The sequence below is a fragment of the Amia ocellicauda genome, chromosome 7, assembly GCF_036373705.1.
Source record: "Amia ocellicauda isolate fAmiCal2 chromosome 7, fAmiCal2.hap1, whole genome shotgun sequence".
In the NCBI taxonomy this organism is placed as follows: Eukaryota; Metazoa; Chordata; class Actinopteri; order Amiiformes; family Amiidae; genus Amia; species Amia ocellicauda.
The window spans coordinates 24698703-24719117 of NC_089856.1; the positions used below are offsets into that span (position 1 = coordinate 24698703).

The following is a 20415-nucleotide window of genomic DNA, read 5'->3' on the forward strand; positions in this document are numbered from 1 at the left end:
AGTGTTACATAGCTGCAAATGTCTAACAGGTGTTCAAGGGAAATAAAGCCTCAGTACTCATTGTAATGCAGAGCATAGTGTGGACATATAAGGCCTTGAATTATACCAATGATCGGAAACATACACCCAAGTAAGTTATATAATTAAATATATTATTTTTGTATAGATAAAGCTATTCATTTTCTCTTGTCTTGGTTGAGAACAACAGCTTTCACTCACTATCTCCAATACACCCATTATTGATATTCTCAGCAGCTACAGCAGCCAAAATCAAAACATAATATTCAAATATAATAATATCGAAAGTGTTTAATTTTGAGGGGTCTTGATTGTCTTAAATCTATTCAATCCTACCATTTTGTCCCCCGTCTTTTGATGATCCTTAAGTAGTGTCTTGATTGATTTTGGCCATGAATAGAGCATCATCCTTCACTGCTTGGTGCTACGGCCTATAATTATAATTATGTAAAGTAGCATACCTTTCATTTGTAAAACTGTATACTTCCGAATATTTAGACTTCTGATAGCTATACCTATATTTCTATATAGTGAGGGGAAAAAGTATTTGATCCCCTGGTGATTTTGTATGTTTGCCCACTGACAAAGAAATGATCAGTCTATAATTTTAATGGTAGGTGTATTTTAACAGTGAGAGACAGAATAACAACAAAAAAATCCAGAAAAATGCATTTCAAAAAGGTTATAAATTGACTTGCATGTTAAGGATGGAAAAAAGTATTTGACCCCTTCAACTTAGTACTTGGTGGCAAAACCCTTGTTGGCAATCACAGAGGTCAGACGTTCCTTGTAATTGGCCACCAGGTTTGCACACATCTCAGGAGGGATTTTGTGCCACTCCTCCTTGCAGATCCTCTCCAAGTCATTAAGGTTTCGAGGCTGACGTTTGGCAACTCGAACCTTCAGCTCCCTCCACAGATTTTCTATGGGATTAAGGACCTTAATGTGCTTCTTCTTGAGCCACTCTTTTGTTGCCTTGGCTGTGTGTTTTGGGTGATTGTCATGCTGGAATACCCATACATGACCCATTTTCAATGCCCTGGCTGAAGGAAGGAGGTTCTCACTCAAGATTTGATGGTACATGGCCCCGTCCATCGTCCCTTTGATGCGGTGCAGTTGTCCTGTGCCCTTAGCAGAAAAACACCCCCAAAGCATAATGTTTCCACCTCCATGTTTGACGGTGGGGATGGTGTTCTTGGGGTCATAGGCAGCATTCCTCCTCCTCCAAACACGGCGAGTTGAGTTGATGCCAAAGAGCTCGATTTTGGTCTCATCTGACCACAACACTTTCACCCAGTTCTCCTCTGAATCATTCAGATGTTCATTGGCAAACTTCAGATGGGCCTGTACATGTGCTTTCTTGAGCAGGGGGACCTTGCGGGCACTGCAGGATTTCAGTCCTTCACGGCGTAGTGTGTTACCAATTGTTTTCTTGGTGACTATGGTCCCAGCTGCCTTGAGATCATTAACAAGATCCTCCCATGTAGTTCTGGGCTGATTTCTCACCGTTCTCATGATCATTGATACTCCACGAGGTGAGATCTTGCATGGAGCCCCAGACCGAGGGAGATTTTGTGTTTCTTCCATTTGTGAATAATCGCACCAACTGTTGTCACCTTCTCACCAAGCTGCTTGGCGATGGTCTTGTAGCCCATTTTGTGTAGGTCTACAATCTTGTCCCTGGACAGCTCTTTGGTCTTGGCCATAGTGGAGAGTTTGGAATCTGACTGATTGATTGCTTCTGTGGACAGGTGTCTTTTATACAGGTAACGAGCTGAGATTAGGAGCACTCCCTTTAAGAGAGTGCTCCTAATCTCAGCTCGTTACCTGTATAAACGACACCTGGGAGCCAGAAATCTTGCTGATTGATAGGGGATCAAATACTTATTTCCCTCATTAACATGCAAATCAATGTATAACTTTTTTGAAATGCGTTTTTTTTCTGGATTTTTTTGTTGTTATTCTGTCTCTCACTGTTAAAATACACCTACCATTAAAATTATAGACTGATAATTTCTTTGTCAGTGGGCAAACGTACAAAATCAGCAGGGGATCAAATACTTTTTCCCCTCACTGTATAATGTTATGCACTATGGTTTCTGTATGGGAGTGGGAGAAGGTGTTGTGTGCCCTTGAAAAATTGCAACAAGTGCTTTCTTATTATTGCACACACTGTTCAACTGGTTCAACAATAGCAACCAATGACACCATAGGAAACTGAAGAAGCTCTTGCATTGCATAGTTTTTCTGGAAGAGAACAATGATCTACATTGCCCCCTCCCCCATGTACCAAAAATAAATAATTCAATTAATGAATTAATAAGACATGAAAACCAGTTATATAATTTTCTACATCTCTATTAGAAAATGATTGCTATACTTGTCTGATTTCACAATTGCGTGAAACACAATGTCAACTGAAGGATTACAAAAAAAATAAAAAATACAGGTTGATGTAGTAATTCTGAGTTTTATGCAGTCTTGTTCTCAGCTGGAAGTGGACTATTAACCATCCTTGTGAAGATAACAGCTTTCAGTGAATTATTGCTGGGTACTTTTCTAGTCTTTGGATGCACACTAATTGGAGCTTAAGAGTTATTTGAACAATACTGCTGTTTCAGGGCTCTACACTATGCAGATATCCCAAACTGATGACTTTTCATTTTCTACAACAGAAGCTTGCATTTTAATTAAAACCCAACTTTTTTTAAGGTTTACTGGATGTTTTCTTACATACGGCAATCTGGAAATGTTCATTGGTAGCAGTTTTGTATTTCTTAATTTTGATAATGCACAGTGGTGAACAGTTCTTTATTTACTTATGTTAGAAGATAAAGGGGAAGCAATGCATGAGGTTAAACTACAGTAGATAAGTCATTACATTAACCTATCAATTGTAAATATATGTATCAAATATGAACTGTGGCACATGCACAATTGTGTTATTCATAGGCTTATTAGAATATATCATATTGGAGATAAATTTTACGTGTGTTCTGTAATTATAAAGTTATAAAATGATAAATTATGATTATAAAGTAAACCTGTTGCTATAATTGTTTGTGTCAATGCATGTCACATCACCATGTTTTCTAACTATGCTGTTTCTCCTGGTATCCTGAATGCAATTTAGTTTATTTTCTTTTAATGTTCAGTCTTTAGGGAGGAATCACCTTGATAAAGTGGCCCTTACAAATGCCAAATTACAGAGGTAATAATGAAGCACAGAAAACTCCAGCAAACTTTGCTTCCAAAGTATCCAGACATGTCAAGACACTGCCTGGAATTCCACCAGGTTATTAACAGCAACTGAGGTGCTCACACAAAGCACAGCTGAACGTTTCTGTCTAGGGTGGTCAGATTCAGTAATATCACCTATATTAAGTGCAAATCTCTGCAAGCAAGGGAAAGATATGTTTCTCTTCAGATGGCTAGATGTGTCAAAGACACACCTAGGGTATTTAGTTTTTTGATAGCTCAAAGTCATGGCATTCCCTCTAAGTAGCAGACGGTGCTTTGTTGGGTTGCAGGATTTGAAAGCCAACATTTTCCAGTTAGTCAATAATAGCCCATATAACATAGTGTGAAAGCTATTAGTTAGGACTATTACCCCTCATTGTTTGCACTATTTGTGTCTCCAGATGCTGGTACCCAGCATAAAACAGTCCTTTAAAGATCCAGGGTTTTTCCATCCCCCTATAAGCTCCATGCAATCCTTATTTTGTTGTTATTTATCAAATGCTTAACCTGAAGGCATTTTCCTGCTTCAGATTGGGGGAAAGCATTCTTTTGGGAGCGTGCTGTGGGCGAAAACTTTGAAAGTCCCGCACTTTTCTAAGCACGTCTGGCCTGCTATCTTGAATGTGGCAGGTGTTGTTGTCAAAAGCATGCCCCCCTGAGAACCAGAATGAGAAACTTACCAGAGGGCTGTTACATCAGTACATCAGCCACGTGAACTAACATGAATGAGTCATTTATATCAGGCTGATAAGATGGCAAATGCAGAAATATAGCTTATATTTGTAGGCACAGGCTGCAGGAACATTTGTGATGGATCACAATGAAATATGGTGAAAGTCTGCTTTTGTAAGTGGACAGCCCCATAGTTGGTTCAATGTATAGCCTTGTACAGTTGCTCTTTAATTAGTGTGAGTAACATCTATAATCAAACACCATTTAATTGGTTATTACATACTGAAATGTTTAATACAAATTATATATGGAACTATGACATTTCCAAAATATGTTTAAAACTGAAGGGAAGGTAGTCTGATGACAGTTTTCTTAGTTTTGACCTTTATACTATGGTTAATATAGAAGTTGCTTAGTGACAGAACACTCATTGAATATGGGGCCACAGAAGAACAATGCCTGTTGAAGTGCTATAACTGACTATAACCAGATGGCATTGTGGTTTGCTAGCCTTGGATCCCACGCACTGCAGCACTCCATCTGCTGTCATTTAAATAACCATTGTCAATATTTTGGCAAACATAACCCTGGACTATAAGAAATTTCCCAGCATCTCTTCAATGCAAGGGTGTAAAGAACAGACTCTCCAGTTAAGAAATCTGTATTTGTTCAGATTCCAGTTTTAAGCAACCAGGCTGTTGGCCTTGGGCTCACTGTAAAAAAGAAAAACAAAGCACAACAACAAAAATAACACTCAACACTTAATATTATTTGTATGTACTACTTGCCTTAACTTTTTGTGTATAAATGGTCCATCCATCCATTTTCAAAACCGCTTATGTGTATAAATTGTAAATATTCAAATATATGTACAATGCAGAAAGCCACAGCTGATAGCCCAGGAGCTGTCACTTTTAACAGTTTATAACAAGTTTTTAAGAAGTAAGATGTAATGCTACTCAGGGAACTACAATTTCACTCATGGATAAGTCAGATTGTATTATTATTAGTTGTCTTCGTAATTCAGAACAGGAGGAAATATCACAAAGCATTCTTGACACAAGCTGATTTTATGATCTGTGCCGGCCACTGTAGAACTAAGAATTCAATATTAAATAATAACCAGAAGCTTGAATTCGTGAAAATAAATTAAGTACACAATTTCCCACTTTTTCCTACATTGTGTCCACAGAGAACAATGCTAGTTTATGTTCTAATTACGACATTGAAGCAAATCCCAGTTATAAACAAAATATCATAAATGTGTTTCTTAAATGTAAACATTTCAGATTTTCATAATTGTGGGTTTAATGCAATGCAAACCAACACAAAACAATGTAAGATTTAAGTTTAAGAATTGAGTTTGAGTGCAGTTGTAGTACATGCCATACTGTGTGCAAAGTGATTATGTAGTAGCTTCCAAACTATTGTTACAAATTGTAACCATTAAAAACATGATTATTGTCAAAATGAAATGACTAAAATAAATAAAGTAACAAAGTATGTTTCTGTAATATATAAAGGTATATTATTATTAAATAAACTGTTATAATAATAATAATAATAATAATAATAATAATAATAATAATAATAATAATAATAATAATAATATAACCACGAGAAAATCTAACATATGGATCTAGGCCTCAACCCCTAGATTACTTTTATCACTGGAAGCCAAAATGATGCAGCAGTTCAGTTGTATGATATTAATAATGTCTTCCTGAGTTCTAAATCCCGTCGTGCCATTGCTGTTTCCTGGAAAGTTACAGAGACATTTCCTTTTTCTGGAACAAATACGTAACGATTTGAGAAAAAATATATATATATATATTAAAAAAAAAAAAATATATATATATATATATATATATATATATATATAAATTAGAAAATACTCAGGCATGCAAGCAGCATCAGTGTTGCCTTTGTACAATGTAACAACAAAATATCTGTGGACGGAGAAAGCGCATAATCTTACACTACAGGCGGAGAATACCTAGATATGCTCATCAAAACAATAGAAAAATATATATATTTCCAGTACCAACTTCCAACTCCCACCTCCCGCATCTAACAGCATTCACTGGGTTTACCAACCGCAGTTTTTACTCAGCTTCTCATATGAAGGAGTCCAAGGGAAAAAAAATAACAGACAATTTCAGTCCACCAATGAAATGGTGGATTGAAACTAGAATCCCCTTATCCTCTCCAATGGGAAATGAGCAGGGGAGGGCCCTTTTCTTCCCAGACACTGAATCAGTCTAGTTTCAATTAGTTACAGAGATATAGCACAATAGAAAGAAGAAAATAGGATATTTTTTAAGAAAAATGCTACCGTTTTAGACTACGCAACGCACGCAAGGAGATCGTTTTCCAAGTGAGCATTGAATGGAACCCGACCCGGAAGGCAACGTACGTAGTTCTCCACATTTATTCATCAAGCCATTTATCTTGATCGCTACCATACATCTGAATGCCTTAAGCTGCGCAGAAATGCTGGCACAAAAATGCTGGTAAGGAGGGCGGTAATGTTTCTTGAAGACAGGCCGTTTTAATATTTTCTCCTCAGCAGCGGACACCAACTTGTACAGTAATGGATATATGTGTATTTGGTTTCCATACCGAATGAGGAGCCTTGCGCACTGCAGTGATTCAGCCTCAGTGTATATTATTGTATCTGAATGGCAGATTTGATGTAAAGTGGTTCTTTTGGATTATCTCATTTGCAGTCATTTGTAAGAGGTTTTGTTTCTTTATGCTGTATCTATATATTAATGTGAGACGCATCCTGAGAATGGTACGGGCCACGTTTTGATTTTATAAATGAAAAGCAAACACTACCAACAACTGAAGTTAGCGCCCTGGGAAAAGGATGCGAGCTTCGGGAGGAAGCTCAAAACATACCGAAATCGCAGCAAAATAATCGCTCATCCAGGTCTCGTGATGAAAGTGTTACGCAGGAAGAGGATTATTTTGTTCATAGCATATTTTTTACTCATAGTTTTAACTATGCTGAACCTGGCTAACTACAAATGGACTAAAGAGCCCCAGCAGTGTAATCACCAGATGAGAAGCACCCCTTATCAAAGCAGATCTGACATCCGCTTTTTATACAGACCCTCTCTTGCCAAAAAGAGGCAGCTCGTCTATGTGTTGACTACCTGGAGGTCGGGGTCTTCGTTTTTCGGGGAGCTGTTTAACCAAAACCCAGAAGTATTCTTCTTATACGAGCCAATGTGGCACATCTGGCAGAAACTGTACCCGGGGGATGCTGTTTCTCTGCAAGGGGCGGCCAGGGACATGCTAAGCTCATTGTACCGGTGTGATCTTTCAGTCTTTCAGCTGTACAACACACCGGGGGGGAAGAATGTTACTTCTCTCGGCCTCTTTGGCGCAACCCTTAACAAGGCAATCTGCTCCTATCCTCTTTGCTCTGCCTACAGGAAAGATGTGGTGGGCATGGTGGATGATAAAGTGTGCAAAAAGTGCCCTCCACAGAGCTTGAGGCTCCTTGAAGAGGAGTGTCTAAAGTACAACACTGTAGTTATAAAGGGGGTCCGCATTTTGGACGTCAATGTGTTGGCCCCTCTCATGGAGGACCCCTCTCTAGACCTGAGAGTGATTCATCTCGTCAGGGACCCGAGGGCGGTGGCCAATTCAAGGATCAAATCCAGGCATGGCTTGATTCGCGAGAATTTGCAAGTGGTGAGAAGCCGAGATCCCAAACTGCGTCGGATCCCCTTTGTGGACCCCAATCACAAAGTGAATAAAAAAGATGGCTCGGATTACCACTCAATCGGGGCGATGGAAGTAATTTGTGACCGTACCTCCAAGACTTTGCGCACTGCTTTGAATCCACCCAGCTGGCTGAAGGGGAAATACATGGCTGTACGTTACGAAGATTTAGTGGAAGACCCCATTAAAACCGTGAGACACGTTTATCGTTTTGTAAATCTGTCGGCTAACCATGACATAGAGTCTTTCGCCCTCAACATGACCAGTGGGACCAGCTCGTCCTCTAAGCCGTTCATCGTTTCCTCCAGGAATGCGACACAGGCTGCCAGCGCATGGAGGACTGTACTAAGTTTTCAGCAAATAAAGCAAGTCGAGGACTACTGTTATCATGCCATGGCCTTGCTTGGATATGAGCGCGTAAAAACAGCTGGGGAGGCTAAAGACCTGAGTAAATCATTGCTGTCGGTTCCAAAACTGCGACCGTAAAGCTGCCCAAGACTTTAAAACAATTAAAATAGGCTACTGCTTTTGGTGGAACTGGCACAGAGTTCAAGCTTTATTTTACATCAGTGTTTTTAAAGACTTTCACGAACCACATTGGAATGTATTGTTTTTAATAACAACATACTGCTATTTTATGGGACCACTGTACACCAGTGTACGTTGACAATGCATAGCCTATAAAATGGCAACTTGAATCTTAAACTACAATATTTGTTCTCAAAACCAAGGAAACCGCAAGTGTGTACTGTATGTATCGTAAATGACGTTAAGAAATTGTTGTCTGGAGCGCTGTTACACCTTATTTTTAATGCTCCACAAATGCTCGAAAAAAAAAGACAATGTTATACATCCATGCTGTCTGTAACAGTGAAAATGCTGGGAAAAATGTTTGAATTCATAAAAAAAAGCTCGAGTTTTGAGCTGATTGTTTCATTCTGTTTGTAAGTATTGGGTCAGTTTCAAGAGAGACAATCATTAAAGGGTCTAATTCTTTCGTTGTGCAATGACTATAAAACGTCCTATCTTTTTGCCCTCACAGCATATCAGTTTGATCCTGGGTGTAGTTGTTAAAAGGGAAGAGGATATATATATATATGTGTGTGTGTGTGTGTGTGTGTGTGTAGCCTATACACACGCACCATTCAGAAGTTCATACTGTGACCTAATTGTTTTATTTTATGCAATGCAATGCATAACCCCGTTCTCCAGGTTTCAACATGTCTGTTGAATAAGACTTCTGTAGATGACGTTTGAATAACTGGAAAAATTAACATAAAAAATATAAATCGAGTACTGCTTGTTATTTATTTTCTTTAGTAAGATCTCTAAAATAAAACATCCGTATAAGCTTAGCAATTAACTTACTAAGAAGTACATAATGAATGTAAGCGAAATATATTACATTAAACAATCCATCAGTGTGTAAGGCCAGATTGATGTGTGTGTTGCTTCTGAACTCCGCACTGCTGGACAGAGAGCACTTTCTCTAGTCTTTAATTTTATAAATAAATCCGTGGGAGGCCTATCAACACAGTGCCGCTTTTCTTGTCTGTGTTAGACATGCACTGGAATGCAGATACAACAGTGCACACTATTAAACAGGCAGGCCCTAGGAATTGGCAGCATTTTTTGAAGAATCCGAAGTATGAATTAGAAGGTCAGATGGCAAGGTGTTTGCAAAATAAAGTACATCACTCGTTTTTATTTTCCTAGTTTGATAACATAATTCAATGTATGAATGTACTTTTTGAATGTCTGCACATCTTTAAAGCTATACAAAAATATATTTTCCACTTCTCGAATGTGCATATCTTCATAACTACGCATGTGTTGGAATGTTTATCTATTTTTAACACAAAAAGTAAATAAAAGCTAACGTGTTTTCCCTTCACGACAGCTGTATTTGACAGCACAACCCCGATCTCGATGTAACGGATTACTTTGTCTTATCTGTACACCTGGCATTTTTGTTGCTTTCATAATGAGTGTATTCAGTATACACATGAAAGATTAGAGTTGGGTATTGACAACATTTTTTGTATTGCGTTTTATGGCGATACAGCTGTATCATAATACCTATCATTAGAATAATGCAAGCAAGAGTTCAGGCAGAAGATTTATTAATGCATGTAAGTTACCTCATTTAGAATGCTGACAAACTGAATAATGTTAATTACACTAACTTTACTTTTCTATATACCTGTTTATAAGCAATTATAGACAACAATACATTCATTTTAAAATATAAGATCATTCCAACTGATAAGACAACTTCAAACTTTCACCAGCTATTATTTAACTACCTCAAATTATGTTCTTTTAGTTATAGTTGACCAGGGTTGATAAGCATAATCATTGTGACTAATGTTCTGGATGCATTTCAAATGGCAAAACCGTCTCTCCTGCCTCCTGTCTGCTGCCTTTCAAATGATCTAATCTGCTCCCTAAATGACATGGTCATCTTTGACCTTCTAAATTTAGCAGCATCTGTGAAAGTGATTCACAGTGCTTTTCTAACAAGTGTGTAGCTCACCCCTGCTTTTACAAACATTCTGATTTCCCAAACTATAAAACTATAAACAAAATACATACAAATCATAATTAATAGGAATTAGTGGATTATGCATTCAATGTAGGAAACATAGTGTACATAACAACTATGTTGTATTGTTGTAAACATGGTTATTTTTACCTAAATCATTTAGTTACTGTGGTCCTTGAGTATTGCTCTAAGCTTTACAAATATGAGGTATTATGAAGCTATATGTATGCGTATCTGTAAAGTGTTATATTCCATCCCTTTAACCAGTTGCATAATGTGTATGAATGAAGTGGTGAAATATCAGTGTTATTTTAAACACTTTGTAAGTGGTGTTTGCTGAAGTTTAGCTATCTTTATCTGTTTGTTTTTCTAAGCATTGAACTTTCTTATTCAATTATATAGGACTGAAGAGTTGATTACTGGCTTATTCACCCAACTATATTTGTATATACACAGACGCATATGAATGCAAAATATACAGTTTTCATTCAGTTGTTTGCAGACCATTTTGCCAAGCTGTGTTTGCTGTTACACTGCTGTAAAAATCTTATCTATTTTAAAGAAACAATCCTTCACAAATAATACAATTTAACCATTTCTCTGCAGGAGTGGTCAACCCTGGTCTCATAAACCCACTATCTAAGCTAATTTAGTAGGTCACATATAAGTATCCATTTCTAATGGCTTGGAACATTTGCATTGTGATCAGTCAATCAGGTAATTTGTTAAATTAGGTTATTTAGAGATATTTTGCCATATAGAAAAAAATGCATTTACACAACTCAGCCTTTAGATACCAGAGTTCAGTCCAGTCTTGAGTTAGATTAAGAAATCACTGGCTAAATTGAACAATTCACATTTGTCCTACATCATTAGATATTGATAGTTGTGCGTCACATGTAAAACATGCTGGAGTGTGGCTCTTCAAGACCAGAGTTGACCATAATTGCCCTAGGCCAGTGATTCTCAGTATTTGTCCTGGAGAGCCATAGCCCTACAGGTTTATAGTGAACTTAATTTCTCCAAAAGCTTGCAGAACTGAATTTAGTGTTAGTCTATGCCAATGTATTGGACATTTAGACCCTGTGGCTGTGCAAGACCAACATTTAGTCTAGTATCACTGCATTACCATCTCATTATTTGGAATGTGAAATTACTATTTCCACAGCTTTTGGTTCAGTGATATATAAGCAACTGGAATCTGCAGCTATTTGTTCTCTAGGTCCTAATCCCTAGAGTAACAGGTAAGGTATCATAGAAGCTGTTTGGAATGTGTGTTTTTTCCCCTCAATAACAACAAAACTGTTCATTGAGTCTGTCATGTGATATATCGCCGGTTTAGTTAGATTAATTATGCATCTAACCAAAAAATGAAAAAAACTTTTTTCTCTGCTGTATTGACATATGTATTTCTTTAATAACAAACCTTATAAACATCAGGAAGATCAGGCAAATAATATTTCTGTTATAACAGCCTTATTTACAAATACTCTGATTTGTTTGTTAAACAAACATTAAAGGAGCATCCAAAATAAGAGCAATCCTAAGGAAATCCACTGCCTGTTTTGCTCCCTCTTCCATTCTCTTTAGATTAGGTGTTTTCTGTAACCCTTTTCTGATTATATGATCACATTAAACCCCCACACACATACACATGTACAAAGAAATATACACAGTCAGTTTACCTAGTTAATTGTGACAGAAGAGGAATTCTGAAATACTGTATTGTGCCCTGATTGTTTTGTACCTACATCATTCTTCAATTACTTCAGTGTAGTTCTCTGCTGGTTTATAGCAAACTGAAAGATTAAAAGAAATTTGCATACACAGCTGGGATTTTTCCTTTGATTATAGGTCATATTTATTTATCGATTCCCTTAAGATGTCATGGTTCTTGATTTTCAGAAAGCAAAATGCACTATAAGCTGCACGTCAAGCTTGAATTGGTTTCTGTATTACAGTAACTGGGCATATAAATAAAGATGAACAAATAAGCCTAATTTCCCTTTTTCCCCAAAAGGAATATAGGGATGAAACAACTGATATTGGAGTACTATAAGCCACTTTCATCTTAGTTTCGTTTCAAGGGCACTTAGTCTATCATTTTACAATGCACACATTTTAAATATCTATAATTTAATTTGTGGACTAAGTGTATTCACTAGAGGAATACATTACTGTGCATGCATATATATTATATATAATGCAGTAAAAAGAAATAAGAATTTAACCATTCTATTCCAGAATGCTGTATCTGAAAAACATGTCTTATATAAGCATACTCTGTTCCCAAACATACAAAATGAGACATTTGACAAGGCACACTGAGTTACAGTAGAGCATGTATAAAGGCAAATTAAAGTTATATAATTTATATTTCACTTATTTTAATAACTCACAAGTGACTGTTTTGTTTGAAATACTGATTAGGTTACAGTACAGATTGTTACTTTTCAATTTTTAACATTTGGAAGTAGTAAAACAAACAGAAACCAACAAAACAATCCATTATAAACAGCTAATGTGTTTAAAAGTAAATAGTAAAAATATTATATTAATAGGCCTCGTTTGCAGATAGAGAAGTGAAGCATTGCCATCATTGTCCAAGCACATTATCTCTTGAACTATATAAAGATAACGTGAACTGATTTCTCCTATTTGCTGGAAAGACCAATAATGACAAAAGTGGTCTGTACTAATAACTTTATAAGCTTTAAAAAAGTAGAAATAGGGGGAAATGTTAACTGTCTCACTTGCAATAAATAATGCATTAGATGACAGTTTTTTTTTTTTTTTTTTACATTCTTACACAACACCTTTTATAGTAAGAAGGGTTTGGGGCTGGGTGACCTAGAACACTTTAATAGGACAAAGTCTGCTGGCAAGGAGACAGAGAGGACAGACGTTTGTGGAGTGTACTCTGCAGAAGCCCTCTAACCCTCTTTAACTCTAATATGGTTTAGAACATTTACAAATTATACAAATAAATCATAACATTTAATTATTGTGTACAGATACTGGATAATAAATACAAAACATGTTTTTCCCTATTTATAAATTGACATTTATAGTAATGTAACTGACCTTTACTACTACAGTACACAACTGTTTTGTGTTTGAACTTTTTCTTCTTATAATTTTTTTTAACCCATATACATATTAAGCCATTATTTATTACCAGTTTGGGGTGATTAACACTGACTACACAAGTTTGTGCACTCCCCCAAATCCAAGTCCTAGGTCTCCTTCTGACATGTTTTCATGACCTGAGGTTGCTGTCTCCTGAATATTGCTCCCTGTCTTCTCAGATTCCACAGGAGATGTAGCCATGCTCTCATCAGCCCCATTCAGACTGACAGTATCAGCATCGTCATTCTGTAACTGCTCTTGGTTCTGTATTGAAAGAAACTAACATGTTTTTGCAGCTGCTAAAAGTGTAGCTAGCATTACCACACCACCAATGTGAAATAGGGCACAACAGAGTAGAAAATGTATACTAGATATTTAAGTTATGCTAAACACAGCAAGGAGCTGGCACTCCATGGCAATATTTTTATATTTGTGTAGTTTTCCATATTCGTCAGGGATCTTTCAGGTGCCAGCTCCAGGGCTCTTGTTTTTCGTCTGTGTGGAAGCACCTCAGATGTCAATTACCTGCCTGTCTTAAGTGTTAAGCTCTGACAGTTTGATTTATACACAAATGATCGCTTCAGGCTATGACTTAATTTTCCTTTAGCTAACAAACAACAACAAAAGCTGAACAGTAGTTACCAACTCTGACATTTAACTACAGTTTATAGTTATTAGAAAAATAATTATCAATGGGGGAAAAAACATAAGTGTTTCTTGTAATTATACCTCTTGGCACCCAGAATTAGACTGTTGCTTAAGTTTTTTTTTTAGTTTTTATTTAAGGAGCAAGATCAGAACTTGGTTTCAAAATTATTTTTAAAGCTAGTTTATGTATCAGAATCACTTTGTTTATATTTCATCATGTGTCAGGAAGTAGATATGTGATATATTTTATATCAAATTGTTTGAACACAGATGATTAAGTGGAATGAATGAGGTTTCTGAAAATAATAAAGAGCAACCAGGTTCTTGTTTTGATCCTGTTTGAAAATCCTGTTGTGTCTGCCAGTGTGTATTGGGAGGGATATCTTACCTCATATGCGCGAGGGCTGGTCAGGAGTTTGGCAACAGGTCCACACCACACTGGCAGTGTATAACTCAGGGGTGGTCCAGAGTGGGTCAGAATTGGCTTCAGGTATCTGTTCCAGTGTTAAGGTTTGTCTTGGGTAGAAATGCATTACTTCAAAACTTTTATTTAAAATATATCAGGGAGAGGACCTGAGCTTTCAAGGACAAAGAATAGTCTGGAAAAAAGCTCCACAGGCTCCACAACTCACAGGACTTGGCTTAGAAACACATTACCCTTTGGAAAGCTATTAATCACGTTCATGCTCATGCACTACCAAGAACCATAAGGCTTTCCATTACATGGGAAATAGACAGAAACTGATAAAGCAGTTAATACATGCGTCTCTGTTCCTGGTCCTGGAGAAATACAAACCTCTTTTTGCGCTAATAAATTGGACCAATTATTGGCTTCATTTGTCAAAATGATCATTAGCCACTTACCAAAAATAGGGTTAAAACCTGAAGGAACATTTTAAAACCTTAAAACTCTCCAGGAAATGACCACTGGTTTGATATTTTGTATCAGTTTACCCTTGATATGCACTGTGCATTAAAATCAAACAGCATAAATCATTTTATAAGTACCAGATTGATTTATTTCCAAAACTTTCAGTTTTGAAACTTCTACAGTGTCGGATGATAGTCACTGATATTTGTAAGAGTATGTGAAGTTCTGTGCTTCTGTGCAGTTACAGACAAAATAAAAATAAAAAACTGATCCATAAAATCAGATCTACCAAGTGCAAAAGTGTATATTACTATCAGAGTCAAGTATTTTCCTTTGGAGTTCTGCTTAAGAGTTTAAGTACAAATTGCATTAGAGTGAGTCACTTATTTCTCTCAGTGACTGCCCCTTCACTCACCAAAACAAAAAAGGTAAGACAAACAACACAGTTGAAACTGAATAAATCCTTCATGAATATAAGCTACAATCTGATATCCCAGAATGGCATCTAAGAATAATAATAATGAAGGATTACTCCCAAGGTAGGTAACAATACAAAACATAATAACAACATTAACTGGAAACTTTATACTGGACTACAGAAAAACACCCAGATTTATTTTCTGGATCACTCATTATCAGACATAAATGTTAACTAAAATCTCTTTTCAGACATAACCTAGTTCTCTGAAAGCTCAAGTGAACTTTAACATCATCTCAAATGCGGAAGTTTCGGATTACTAATTTAAATCCATCAATACGTAATTTAATATTAATGACATAAACTGGATTATCGTTGATGTGGGTGTCTAGATCGTGCATAAATACCATCATATGCCTGTTAATATGTGCTCTCAGCAACCATTTACTGACTTAGATTTATTTATCAAGTCACTTATCTTAGAGCTGAGTTGTCAAGGATGCAGATACTAAACCCTCCAGAATGTGCTGATGCTGAATAAAGTATATCACTGTAAAATGTTATAGTGGTGGCAGCAAAAGAGCAAGAGCAAGGAGCTTTGGATGTCTTGTATGTTAAACTTGGATGTTACGAGTTTTACACTTCTCTCCATGGCATTTTATTGAATTACCTATCAGCCTGTTTAACGAATTAGATGGTTACACTTTACAATAAGGTACTGTGATTCCTCATAATTAATATATGTATAGCATAGGATTTAAACATCAGTACATCATGGACATCATCTGAGTTCTGATGTTGAGCACATGAACCTGTACTTCCACTAACCTTAAACCTGACCTTAACCCTAAAACCTAACCCTAACCCTGTTATACATGTGATTAACTCAGATGACGTGCATGACATATTAATGTGTTTATCCTGTGGTATTCATATATTAATTCATGAGGAATCACGGTACCTAATTGTTATGTGGGACCAATTAGATTTCAAAAAGATGCCAGGCAGAGGCTAGTATCTTAACAACTTAAAATAAATAACCGTTCCAATGGAAATCACTTTCAAAATTCACCCTGTCCAGCAACATGAATTGCTTCTTATTCCAGATTTCATGTATAGATTTATGAAATGCAGGCCTACTGCCATAATTATATATATACAGAATGAGACATTTATATCTGGAAGAAGATCTGTTACAGTAGGATACAATTTCCCTTTGTACTTTGCTTTAATATAATAAAGACATGCTTTTCTTTATACATTTTGTATTATTACAAAATATAAATGTGTCATATATAAATGTCTCATGCTGCATATATGCACAGTTCAGCCTTCATCTCTTCATATACAGACGGGTGACAAATTAAAGGGAAAACCTAAATAAATGAGTGAGGAACATAATGAACAAACAGGTGTACTGCTTGATACGATTAAACAATTAACATCCTATCATGCTCTGTGGCATGTTTAAAAATGCTGAACAGGCCCAGTTGGCCTCGATTTTGGATCAAGATGGCAAGAGGAAAGGATCTAAGTGACTTTGAAAGACAGGTCATCATACACCAAAAAGACATTCACAAAGGTAAACAAAACTCTAGCTCTTCATTGAGCCTAAACTTCATGTATATCCCCACCTAAACATATAACTAATAATAATAACATACGCAAGTCAAACAGTAACCAGTCCAAAATCCGTATTCCGTAATCCGCAATCAAAGTACCGTTACCATAATCAGTTTTAGTTTTCACACACACTCTCACAGACTCCACCAGCCTCATCTTGCTTAATTGAGGGGAGAGCCAGTGACAGTGGGACAGCGGATCATGTGTGTAATTCACCTCCACCTGGATCTGGGGAAGTACAGCACAGTTTGGGGCAGGTCCTCGCCAAACCACACAGCAATAAATATATATATATATATATATATTATAATTTGTTTGGGGGGCGAGGGGATTCAGTGTGCTAAAATTATAACCATTCAAACACAGTCCACAGGGAAACCCAACAACCAAAAATTACTAATTATGCAAAAATATTATTCCATTCCAATAGTTGGTTTGATGCAAAACATCACATTAGGCCCAATAATTATTATAGCTTTCAATCTGACTGTATGATTTTATTATATAGATTCACTCAATGTAGAAAAACTATTTAATATACATTACACAGAGCAGAGTCAGAAACTGTTTTAAATTGAAGGTTTAATCTGGGCTTGGAGATCTGAACATTTTTTTGTATCTAAAGAAAATACAAAAATAATAAGTTACCAGAGGGGAGAAAACAATCAATATACACTTATTTTGCTGATAGTGTGCAGCTATGCATGTCCTAGATATGTGTAAGGAGAAACTAATTGGAAATATGCCTAAAAGCTAACGGGATTTCTGGGAATAGACTAAAAATCAAGGGCACTGGAATACTGGAATACCCTAGTTCTTAAATTTGCAGAGTGTTGAACTTTGCATAGTTCTCATGTGTGCATGCTGTTCAAAACTAGAGCCAATTCTGAAAAAGTATATGGTTAGGACAATTAGACAATCTATTTTTAGTATTTATTGTGCAAAACCGTCTACTTAATAGATGAATGAATGATGAAGAGTACATTACTGATATTGAAAACAAGTTCACAGGCAGGCCTATAATTATGGATACACTTAACAGAAAAACAAAACAGCTGACATAGATTCTGGGATGCAGACCTGCTGCTTCAGCCAGTTCACAGTCAACTATTGTGACTCATCTTCCAAGATCCCTCTCTCTCTGTAATTGTGCTAAGAGCCGCAATAATTAAAAAGAATTGCATTAGCTGGTTTGTCTTGTATCATATATTACGATTCTGTTTGTGTGTGTGTATTAGACTGAGGAGCCAAGGTTCAGCTCCAATATTTGCTGATGTGGAATATTGGCAAACCACTGTAATTATGAACCCAAATCACACAGCTCTCAAGACTCATGCATTGGGCTGCTGTTTATGCCAGCGGGAGTGCTTTCTGTCACTGCATTTTTTTTATGTGACAAATCTCATGCATTGACATTTTGAAAACTTGAGAGCTATGAAATCACCCCCTTCTAATTTGTTCTGTATCTGGGTCCCTTCTTATTCTCCTCACTCCAGGGAAGTTACTGTCCCACTGAATCCCTAGACCAGGGGTGTCCAAACCTTTTTCTCAAAGGGCCAGATGTGAAAGTTTGGGTATTTTCAAGGGCTGCATACAAATCAAAGTAAATAATTACTTGTGATATTATTGTACAATCACTAAATGTAAATACAACTTTTTACTTTACCTGCTCACATACAATAACATTATACACTGAGTATGAAATCATAGAAAATAAAGAGTACGGGTAGGACTGCAAAAAAAAAGTTGTTTCCATATTGGTATGCCAGATCAGTGACAAAATAGTAATGTAATTTAGAGCCTACATATCACAGCATCACAATCATCATAGCATACTTTTATTTTTAAAGACAGGCAAAGGATTTATCCTCGCTATAGCCTGATAAAAACATTAGGCTTGTCTTGGGGGAACTGAACCACTGGTGTCACAACTAATGTGAGCAGTGAAGCTGTAACTTGGTGCCAAGTATGTCATTATAATCAGGTGAAAAGTTGGTAATTGTCACTCCCAGAATGTCACATCAAGCTGGTTCAGTCAGTCAGTGGGGAGTCTGTCAAGCTGGTTCTCAGGCGACCTTTGTTCAAAATCACAAGAGAGAATGTCTGCTCACAAATATATGTCAAGCCAAACAAACTGAGCATCCTCTTTGCATGGGGTCTTAAATGGGGGAACCTGGTCTGGTCCAGGCTGCGCTGTTGGTGATTGCGAAGCATGTCATCACACTGCATGTCTATCAGTTCCAATTGCCAGAAAAGTTACCTGGATAACATTTTCACTTTAAACCACAATGCGACTTTTCCTACCACAGAGTATTCCAAAATGGAATAAATTAAATACTTATGTGCTAATAAATATTAGGCTACATAAACCTACCTAACATCATCATCATCATCATCATCATCATCGTAATAATAATGCCACTTCATCAATAATCTAGCATCTACAATGTTTGCACTCCACTGTTTACCTACACGGCAGTCCCTTAAATAAAATAATCATGTAAAATATTAGCGAAAGTTCTGGGTGGTGAAATAAACTTTGTATGACTTCAAACCGATGGTTCTTTCAGAAAAATAGGGTGATGGTGCCATCGAACATGCATAAAATGTTTGTTTTTAATGATTTTCGTGGCTTTTTTAATTTTCCCCATTAACCTCCAGCAAAGCAGCTCCAGAGTTAGCACCCCATGATGTCATGGCCTATTCCTCGATCTCTTAATTCTGGTAAATAGAATGAACTGGACATAAGAACACTCCATAGAATATGTTTCGACTTCGAGAATAAACTGAGAAACTATGGAATTTTGGTGGAATTCCCGGTAATACTGCTGCTAGATTTGGTAGAGGTGCCGTTTGTTTGGCATAGTGGGTTTGATGCTCTGTAGGGGCTGTTTGGATGAGGCTCTCTAAGGTGTGCATGTGATGGCAGTTCAAATCCGAATGGGGGTCTGACCACAGTCACTACAAATACACAAAGCAAGGCTATATTTCAACATGAATGGCCATCAATTTCTTTGAGAAATATAATTGATATTCTGTTTACCACATGCCATATTAGTATATCCTCTTCAAATTGTAATATATTTCAATTAATCTAAACAGGTATATTTAGTTATATCTAAGTAGGTGGCAGAGTTTTTATTTTGCTTATGTTGTTTAAATAAATATCTGTTACAGAAAATAAAGTGGGTAAAATCTCACAACTAACACATCGCCTTGATTTATTCAAAGTGAAAAACAGTGACACATTTCTCAATGCATATTTACATTTGTTATCTGTTGCAGCACACAGTGTCACATGAAGCTGCTCCTCTTGTGGAGAAAATGCAAAAAATAAATAAAACCTTAAAACAGCTCTCCAAAACAGTCGATACACTTTATACATTTACTTTATCAAGTTAATGTTTTTGTTCACTATTAACCAGTTTCAACTGGCTCACTTTAACTAGGTTTAATTTGACATAATAACAGTGCGTCATCTCACAAACTGCTTAGTGTGCTTATCTGTGAGTAGGT

At 36.6% G+C, this 20415-nt stretch overlaps 2 protein-coding genes across 2 annotated transcripts in view; one reads left to right on the forward strand and one right to left on the reverse strand.

Annotated features, from left to right (window-relative positions):
• The first annotated feature begins 6171 nt into the window (after positions 1-6171).
• Positions 6172-8672, forward strand: chst2b (carbohydrate (N-acetylglucosamine-6-O) sulfotransferase 2b). Its single transcript, XM_066708873.1, has one exon. The coding sequence runs from the start codon at positions 6754-6756 to the stop codon at positions 8149-8151; it is 1398 nt and encodes a 465-aa protein (XP_066564970.1). The 5' UTR covers positions 6172-6753; the 3' UTR covers positions 8152-8672.
• Positions 8673-11603: 2931 nt separating this feature from the next.
• The window catches only part of LOC136753061 (sodium/hydrogen exchanger 9), a 122203-nt gene continuing 113391 nt past the window's right edge, over positions 11604-20415 (reverse strand). The window contains exons 15-16 of the mRNA XM_066708872.1: positions 14376-14481; positions 11604-13603 (exon numbers count right to left, since the gene is read on the reverse strand). Of these exons, the coding sequence (XP_066564969.1) occupies positions 13412-13603; positions 14376-14481 (298 nt within the window). The 3' untranslated portion in view covers positions 11604-13411. The remainder of the gene's footprint in view (positions 13604-14375; positions 14482-20415) is intronic.

What these genes read in the sequence shown, in the direction of transcription:
- chst2b (XM_066708873.1), top strand. Translation starts at nt 6,754, where the DNA reads ATGAAAAGCAAACACTACCAACAACTGAAGTTAGCGCCCTGGGAAAAG.